This window comes from Psammomys obesus, unplaced genomic scaffold (genome assembly GCF_907164565.1).
Source record: "Psammomys obesus unplaced genomic scaffold, mPsaObe1.curated_primary_1811, whole genome shotgun sequence".
Lineage (NCBI taxonomy): Eukaryota > Metazoa > Chordata > Mammalia > Rodentia > Muridae > Psammomys > Psammomys obesus.
This window is the reverse complement of record NW_026596143.1, coordinates 11112210-11121822: the sequence shown is the minus strand read 5'-3', so window position 1 is coordinate 11121822 and position 9613 is coordinate 11112210. Positions and strand designations below refer to the sequence as shown.

General features: G+C 47.1%; 1 protein-coding gene across 2 annotated transcripts in view; it reads right to left on the bottom strand.

Annotated features, from left to right (window-relative positions):
- The window catches only part of Tacc1 (transforming acidic coiled-coil containing protein 1), a 105842-nt gene that overhangs the window by 86539 nt on the left and 9690 nt on the right, over window positions 1-9613 (bottom strand). The window contains exon 1 of one of the 2 annotated variants that reach the window (XM_055593303.1): window positions 5285-5361. The exons of the other annotated variant lie outside the window; for it this stretch is intronic. Coding sequence (XP_055449278.1) covers window positions 5285-5361 — 77 coding nt within the window. Of the gene's footprint in view, window positions 1-5284; window positions 5362-9613 lie in introns of those variants that run through there. 2 annotated transcript variants of the gene reach the window in all.

The following is a 9613-nucleotide window of genomic DNA, read 5'->3' as shown; positions in this document are numbered from 1 at the left end:
AAGGAAGGAAGGAAGGAAGGAAGGAAGGAAGGAAGGAAGGAAGGAAGGAAGAAAGGAAGGAAGGAAAACCTCTCCTCCATACATAGCCAGGCAGTGGTGGCATATGCCTTTAAATATTAGCCCTTGAGAGGTAGAGGAAGGGGGATCTCCGGGTTCAAGGCCAGCCTGATCTACAGACTGAGCTCTAGGACAGCCAGATTATACTTCTGCTCACAGCTTAAGAAGGGAAGGTGCCAGAAAAGAGCTTACAGACCCACCTAATCACATACATTAACTAAGGACATGGGGTTTTGGATCAGTATTATTAATGGGTATTTTTTTTATTTATTTTAATTTTTGTTTTTGTTTTGTTTTTGAGACACAGTTTCTCTGTGCAGCCCTGGCTCTCCTGGAACTCCCTACACAGACCAAGCTAGCCTCAAATTCACAGAGATCTGCCTCTGAAATGCTTCTGCCTCTGAAGTGCTGGCATTAAAGGAGTGAGTGGCCACACCCAGCTTTTTCTAATCATTTTTCATGTGTATGAGTATGATGCTTGCATGTGTGACATCTAGTGTCTATAGGGGTAGGAGAATGTGTCAGATCCCCTGGAATCGGAATTACAAGAAGCTGTAAGCCATTGTGTCGGTACTGGGAACCGAACCTGGGTCCTCTGGGAGAACAACAGTGCTCCTAACTGCTAAGCCAGCTCTCCGGCCCCTCTGGTAGGTAAGCCTGGTTATTAACTTAGTGGAATAGAGAAGCACCATGGCAGCAAGTCTCTAGGAATATCTGTGAGACATGATGACTCACAACCACCTGTAATTCCAGTTCCAGGGGCTCTCATGCCTTCCTCCGACCTCTCCAGGCACCACGCATGCACACGAGGTACGTATATACATTCGGGCAAACACTCATATATGTGAAATGGAAATGAAGAGAGTGGGGGCCTGGAGAGACGACTCAGTTGTCCAAAGCATTTCCTGCTCCCGTAGATTCCTGTAGATTCCTGTGGGTTCAGTCCCCAGCAATAACGCGGTTGCTCACACCCATCCAGTTCCAGAGAATCTGGCGACCTCTGCAGGCAGCACACATACATGCACACGCACACGCACACGCACTTGGTCTCTGACCTAGTCCACTCTTCACTAAATCCCAAAGGCAAAGATGGGTCCAGAATTTCAACGTGTGCACATCTTACATTTCAGACAGTCAGACTAAATAAAGAGAGAGTGATTATTTATACATCTCAGGCTCTGTCTTATGTCATTCTCCACCAGGTATGCCTACCTTCTTGCTAAGTGTTCCTTCCTGAAAAGACTGAGTCATCTGAAATCAAAATTTAGAGGCTGCTGAGTTGGCGGTGCTCGGTTGAGAGTGTTCCTGAGCGGCCAACGTGAGGTCCTGGGTTCAATCCCCAGCACCGTGTGAAACCGGGCATGGCAGTACATACCTGAATGCCCAGCACTGGCAAAGCTGGGGTGGGCATTCCCTACGTGCCCTCAAGTAAGCAGGGAAGCAATGCAATGGGAATTCTAAACCAGGTCTGCCTGGCCCCACAGCTGTGCTTTCTCAAGCCTCAAAGCCCTGTGGAATGAATGAATGAATGAATGAATGAATGAATGAATGAACGAACAAACAAACAAGTGAGTAAAATTCCTCTAGCTTTTTGTTTGTTTGCTTCCAGACAGGGTTTCTCTGCAGCCCTGGCTGTCCTGGAACTAGCTCTGTAGACCAGGCCGGCCTTGAAATCAGAGAGCTGCCTGCCTCTGCCTCCCAAGTATTAGGATTAAAGGTGTGCACTTCTTTGCACCTCTGTGTGCTATGGGCATGCCTGATGCTTTTGGAAGGCCCAAAGAGGGCATTAGAACCCCAGCTTGGAGTTACATTTGTGGACAACAGTGTGTGGGGGTCCTGGGAATCAAACTGGGTCCTCCGGGAGAATAATCAGGGCTCTTAACCACTGAACCATCTTCGGTCTCTAGCCCTTCACCCAAGCCAGCAGTTTGTTCCCTTGGGCTCAGAGGAGGCTGGCGGCTAAACTTAGAAACATTGATGGATTTGACCTTACACCAGACAATTGTTTCCATGTACTTCTATGCTTCTTTGTATTCCTCAGCGGAGTTCCAGGAAAAGCTTCTGGCTCCTTTCGGTATCTGGCTAAGTTCTCCTGAAATACAAACTACGAACATTCTCAAAGGCAATTTCTCCCTCAAGAGAAAATGGCTGTGAGTGCCTACTCATGTGACTTCCATATATGAGTGCATCAGTCATTTGACTTTCACATATATATATTTTAAGGACAATAGACTTCAAAAGTGCCACCAAGTTGGGGGAGACTTCCTTGAGGTCAACGTTATCCAGGGCAGCCACATGCCCTATAGGAAGTCTGCAGGGACCCTCGTGACCAGTGAGTCCTTGCTTTCCTGGAGATCCTGGAGAGACCTGTATCACGTGCCTCCACGCAGCAGCAGCCGGGTAAAAAGGACAACTTCTGTTTTGTTTTGGTTGTTTTTCGAGACAGAGTTTCTCTGTGTGGCCCTGGCTCTCCTGGAACTCTGTAGATCAGGTTGGCCTTGAACTCAGAGATCTGCTTGCCTCTGCTTCTCAAGTGTTAGGACTAAAGGCGTGCACCACCATACCTGGCTTCTGAATGGTCTTTAAGTGGGAGTCCCATGTGTCTGCTAAGGCTGCCTCACTGAGGAAAGCCTGTGTATTCCGATGGAACCGAAAATCCCAGTCCTGAGAATGAAGCCAAGGACCTACCCAAGCGCTCTAACAGATTATATCCTGTGTGCTTCTTCTTCTTCCTCCTCCTCCTCTTCTTCTTCTGGGTTGAGGGGGAGGTTTATACATGGTTTCTCTGTGTAGCCTTGGCTGTCCTAGATTAGCTTTGTAGACCAGGCTAGCCTGGTCCACCTGCCTCTTCCTCCCAAGTGCTGAGATTACAGGCGTGCCCCACCGAGCCCAGCTCCCGAGTGCTTCTTAATAGAAGAGAGGCTGCATTCCTGAGCAAAGGCCAAGGAAGGCCGTTTGTATAGGATGATTTTAGGCAAGCTTTGCCAAACACAGAAGGTACATGAACAACCTCCATGGGAGGGCAACGGAGGGGGGAGGGGGGAGAACACCAAGACACTAGACAATTTAACAACGGATTACGTAACACCCCAGCGATGGACCTTGCATGCACCTTCATTTCTGCAAAGGGTGCCAGTGAATAGTTTCACCATTTACTTTCAAGCTATGCGGTGAACCTGGCCACAGTTCACAACGGTCATTCAGCTGTCATCCTTGGCTGGAAGAATAAACTGCATGTTCACAGACTAAATGGTTCCCAGGGATTCACGCAAGCGCCTATCAACCGGAAGAGCCTAGGAAGCATAAAAGTCCCCCAGCAGACCCTGGAATCAAAGGCGCAGCTATCTCTCCCCCCCTTACTTTTATTTTTATTTTATGTGTATGAGTCTTTTGCCAGCATGTATGTATGTATGTACACCACATTCATGCCTGGTGCACAGAGAAGACAGAAGAGGATGTCAGTTCCCCTGGAACTGGAGTTATAGATAGTTCTGAGCTACCGGGTAGGTGCTGGGAACTGAATTCAGGCCCTCTGCCAGAGCAAAGAGTGTTCACCACTGAGCCATCTCTCCAGGTCCTTATCTATGTTTGCTTGCTTGCTTGCTTCTTTCTGTCTTTCTTTGGTTCTCTGCAAAAGCAAGGAGTGCTCTTAACTGCTGAAACTATCTCTTTAGCCCCTTATGTTTCTCTCTTTCTCTTTCTCTTGGTTTTGTTTGTTTGTTTTGAGACAGGGTTTCTCTGTGTAGTCCTGGCTGTCCTGGAACTCACTCTGTAGACCAGGCTCACCTCGAACTCCGAGATCCGCCTGCCTCTGTCTCCTGAGCGCTGGGATTAAAGGCCTGTGCCACCACCACCACCCGGCTTACATTTGTTTCTTAAAAGTTAAGTCACCTTTAGCAATTTATATTTTTGTATTAAGCAATGCCAGTTCAGATTTCTTCCTTATTCGAGGAAAATGAACGTGTGAGTTTGGGGGAAGGGGGGCCCTGTCAAGTGAACTAAATATCTGATTATTTCTTCCCACTTTTCTCAGGTGGCAGGCAGCTGCAATATTAGCTCTGAAGTTAGACACTGTGGGGTCTGCTGTTTTCTAGCTGGGTGACCTTGGACAAATTACTTGATTTCTCTGTGCTTCACTTTACTTACTGATAGAACGACAATACAAGAAAGGAATTCAGTGTTCTTAAAGATTAAATTATTAACTTAATAAAATGTAAAGTTTAAGCTGGACTTGGTGGCGCATGCCTGTAATCCCCGAACTCAGGGAAGCAGAGGCAGGCGGATTGCTGTGAGTTTGAGGCCAGCCTGGTCTACAAAGCGAGTCCAGCCAGGTCAGCCAAGGCTACACAGAGAAACCCTGTCTTGAAAAACCAAAAATAAATAAATAAATAAAGTTTAATAAGCTTTATTAAACTTTTTTTTTTTTTTACAAATCTTACATCTCAGTGAATATCCTTTTTATTATCAAATTGCTCAAACTATGTTTAGATTTGTAATCATATGTAAATATTAGACGGTACAGAGCAGGTGACATATGGTCCAATAGAAAGTTATTTGTTACCAAGCCTGAGGACCTGAGTTTGACTCCTGGAACTCACTTCGTGGAAAGAGAGCTGGCCTCCACATGTGCGCCCTGGCACAAATAAATAAATATTTAAAAAATAAAGTTGTCTTTTTTTTTTTTTAAGTAGTAGTAAGTAAAAATAATGTATTTAGTATTTGGATACTGGGAAGCTGTTTTGCATTGATATATATATATATATATTTATATTTATATATTTTAAGGAAAGGAAAAGGAGAGAGAGAGAGAGAAAGAGAGAGAAGAAAAGCCTTGCCAGGCCACTGTCTCTCTCAAACTAGGATTGAAGTTTGCTAGACTTGAGGAGCCACCAGCCAGTCTCTCAACTCTGTATCGACGAGCCCCTTCTCCCCCGCCGGGCCCCTTCCCCGGCAACTTTCACCCGAATTCCCCTGCCTCCTCCTAACGGTACTTGGTGTCCCCAGCTGTCGCTGTCCCGAAACAAAGCACGAACTGCAGCCACAATGCTGCCCTTCTCTGAGGTCATCGTCAAACTCGCCGCGAACAAGAGGGAATTCTTGGGAGCCGCGAGCGCCGCAAACCCATCCCCGGACCCCGCAGGCCCGGGCGGGGCTCGGCGAGCACCCCCACCCCGTCCGGCGCCCGCCCCCTCCCGGGGCCCCCGGCCCACGCCCTGCGCTGACTCACGCGGCGGCGTCCGCGGCTGTCGGGGGCGTCTCCCACGCGAGCCCCGGACCGCGACCCTGGGAGTGCGAGCCACCCATCACAGCCAGCCCGCGGGTGACCTCGGCGGGAGGGGCGGGAGGAAGGGCCAGGGGCGGGGCGGGGCCGCAGCCACCTCCCGCGCACCGACCAGCCGGCTCACCCCGACGAGCTGAGCGCCTGGGGAAAAGTTACTGCACCCTTTCTGAGTCTCGCTTTCTTCATCTGTTAAATAAGGGAGTGTCTTCACCGCTAAATGTGCGCCTTGCCTTTGCCGACCAAAGAATGAAGCTTTTTCCAAATCATAAGAGAAAAAAAAAAAAGACACCCTTTAAATCCCAGCACTTGGGAGACAGAGGCAGGAGGGTATCTGTGAGCTCGAGGCCAGCCTGGTCCATATAACGAGTTCCAGGACAGCCAAAGCTATACAGTGAGACCCTGTCTCAGATAAATAAACAGAAAGAAAAAGAAAGAGAGAGAAAGAAAAAAAAAAAGAAAAGGAAAGAAAGGTAAAATAAAAAGGAGAGGAAGAGGAGATGGAAGAGGAAGAAGAGAAGAAGCTGCCGAGATCTGATCCACCTTCCCCTGAGATGTGATTTCAGAAGGCTCCTCACCCTCAGGCTGGCTCCTGTCCCCACCTCTCCCATCTCCAGCAGGCTGCGATGCGGGACACCGGGAATCCTTTTTCTGCCTGTACCTGCTCATCTTTCCATCCTTTCTCATCCTGACAACACACCCTTTTCGTGTCTCCCTCCCGAAATGAAAGTTCCATCAAGACAGCAGTGAACTTGTTTGTTTCTTGTGGTGCCTGCTGGCTGATAATGATCTTGAATTCTTTTTCGAAATACGGTTTCTCTGTTTCTCTGTGTAGTCTTGGCGGTCCTGGAACTCACTCTGTGGACTGAACTGGTTGTCCTAGACTCAGATTTGTAGACCAGGCTGGCCTCAAACTCTTAGAGATCCGCCTGCCTCTGCCTCCCATTATTTTATGTCCTAGAGCACATAACTTAATTTTATGTGTCAAAGTTATTGGAACTAGAGTTATAGACAGTTTCGAACTGCCATGTGGGTGCTGGGAATTGAACCCCGGGTCCACTGAAGAACAGCCAGTGCTCTTAATCACTTAATCATCTCTCCAGCCTCCATCTTGATTTCTTAATCCTTGTGCTCCACCTCCCAAGTACAGGCATTTATAGGTATGTACCAGCAGGCCCAACTATTTCCCCTTTTTTTTGTTTTGTTTTGTTTTGTTTTTGAGAAAGGGTCTTGTAAAAGTTATAAAGGCCGGCCTTGAACTATGGCCCATGCCACTGTTAAAATGTAACCTTTTTTTTTTTCTTGTTTTTTCCAGACAGGATTTCTCTGTGTAGCCTTGGCTGGTTTAGACTTGCTTTGTAGATGAGGCTGGCCTCGAACTTGCAGAGATCTGCCTACCTCTACCTAGCACAGTGCTAGGATTACAGGCATGTGCCACCATGCCCGGCTGAATGTAGCTTTTTTTTTAATAACTAGAGGTTCCTCATATCCTAGCTCACTGTTTGTTTCCTGGTTTACCAGGAATAATTACGCACTAGTTGAACAAACAAAAGACTTAGTTGCTGGGCCCACAAACATCAACTTGCTTCTTGACTGGAAGCTATAGGTAAATAAACGTGTAGGGCTAGGCTTTTAGTTTTCTACAAAGAATAAGAAAGTTTGGTCCTTATGTTCACAGCAGGTCCCTGTGTGTGTCGATTATCTTCACTGCTCAGGCAGAGAATCACTAAAGTTTATAGTGCTGGCACATTGAAGACCCAAGTGCCTGGAGTGGGAAATTAAAGGTTAATTAAGAAAAGCATAATAAAGCTGGAACCGGGATTTTTGTAGGAAAGATTTCAAATATCGAGAGAAACAGACTGAAGGCAGAGAGGCCCTGTCCTGTAAGGAGTTCTGACTCTTCCCAGGTTGTCTGGAGCAGTGGCTTGGGGCCTGATGCCCCATTGCTCAGAGCCCTGGGTCCCTCAGGAGGAGGCCTCAGCCCCTCCTCCTGGAAGGTCTTTAGTCTCACTGAGGCCTTCCAAGGGAAATAGGAGGGGTAGGGCAGGCGCAGGGCAGGAACCAGAAAGTTTCCTTCCCGGGGTAGATAAGATGGACTGTGCGTCCTTTCATTTCAGTTAGTGCAGACAGGCACAGGGAAATGGTGTGAAAGGAAAAAATGGGCCTGGAGGTGGAGCTGAGTATTAGAACACTAGACTAGTATGTTTGAAACCATCTCTGAGTCCCACCACTGAGGGAAGAAAATAAGTAAGTAAACAAACAAATACATAAATAGCAAATAGATAATCTTCTGTGTTGAAGAGTCATGAGACAACTAGAGGGGAATGATTCTTTAAAAAAAAGGAAGGAAGGAAGGAAGGAAGGGAGGGAGGGAGGAAGGGAGGGAGGGAGGGAGGGAGGAAAGGAGGAAGAAATTGAAAGACTGAAGCCCACCTGGCCTCTCACATGAATGCTGGGTGTCCACAAGGTTGTTCGTTTGGCTGCCCTGGCAGTTAAAAAAAAAAAAAAAAAGGTTTATGTGTAGCTGGATCTCCAGAGTCATGGGAGTGACTGATAGTGAAGGGAATATCTCGTCCTTGGGAAAGAGGAAACATGCCCAAGACAGATTGGGCTCCCCGGAAGCTCCTCAGCCCCCAGGACCTGTTTTTCTCTTCCTGGCATGGCTGTGAGCTCTCAGATCAGAAACACACCGGGACCATCCGCAGTCTCTCTGTTGAAAGTCCTCTTCTTCTTATGCTTCTGTTAAAACAACACTTAAACGTCAGTGCCCCAAAGGCAGACACAGGCTGTGAGCACAACTCCATGTCTAACAAAGTTTACATTCAACATGACGCCACCCCCCAGAAATTACATCAAGCGAGGTTTAGTCCCCCTGAGAAGAACATGGTAATCTCACAGATTCACCCGGTGTGGATATCATTAAAAAATTTACAATTTCATTATTTCATTTTACGTGTCTGAATAGTTTGCCTGTGTGTATGTGATTCAGATTCCTATTCATATTCATGTCTGTGACCTCCCAAGTGTCTCCAACCCCTTACATGTCAATTTATAAAGGATAAAATTGCTTCATATTTTTAAAGTCACAAATTATTCTTTTTTAAATATTTATTTATTTATTATGTATAGAGGGTTCTGCCTGCATGTACGCCTGTACACCAGAAGAGGGCACCAGATCTCATTATAGATGGTTCTGAGCCACCATGTGGTTGCTGGGAATTGAACTCAGGACCTCTGGAAGAGCAGACAGTACTCTCAACCTTTGAACCATCTCTCCAGCCCCTCATTTATGAGTAAATCTGTGACCTTAAGTACAAATGGTTCTGTACTGCCTGTTCCAGGAGATGGTAACAATGAATTTGTTTCAAAAGGTTATTATGATCATATTGCAAACCTACCTTTGTTTCAAAAGGTTGTTATGACTGTACTGTTATGACCACTGTCTTAGTTAGGGTTTTATTGCTGTCAAGAGACACCATGACCATGACAGCTCGTATAAAGGAAAACATTTAACTGGGGCTGGATTACAGTTTCAGAGGTTTAGTTCATTATCATCATGGAGGGAAGTATGGCATGGTGCAGGCAGACATGGTGCTGGAGAAGGAGCTGAGAGTTCTACATCTTGATCTGAAGGCAGCAGATCAAGCTTGAGCACAGGAGACCTCAAAGCCCACCCCCTCAGTGACACACTTCCTCCAACAAGCCCACACCTACTCCAACAGGACCGAACCTCCTAATAATCACTCCCTGAGTCAAGCTTTCAAACACAGTGGGTGAGTCTCTGGGGACCATACCTATTCAGACCACCACAACCACATTATTATGCTGCTCCTGTAACCCCATCTATTTGCCTTCCAACCCCCCCATTTGGAAATCCCCTACTCCTGAGCTATGAAAATCCTAATCTTGCCCTTGTTCAATGCTGACCTCTTGAACCCTGCCTTACGAGCTGACAGTCAGTGTACACAAATGAAAAAGGTTTGCTTTAGTTAATTTGGCCAGGATAATTTGGGTTGGTGGTCCTTTCTCCTCCCAGTTTTGGGATTAACACCGGCCATCGCTGCTTCTTGCTCCTCCCCCAGCTGCAAGGGATTTTGGGAGATGCTAGAGTGTATAGAAAGTGGAAGATAGGCCAGGCAGTGGTGGTGGCTGCGGCCCACGCCTTTGATCCCAGTTCTTGGGAGGCAGAGGCAGCAGGAAGAGGAGGAGGGGGGAGAGGAGGAGGGGAAGGAGAAGAAGAAGAAGAAGAAGAAGAAGAAGAAGAAGAAGAAGAAGAAG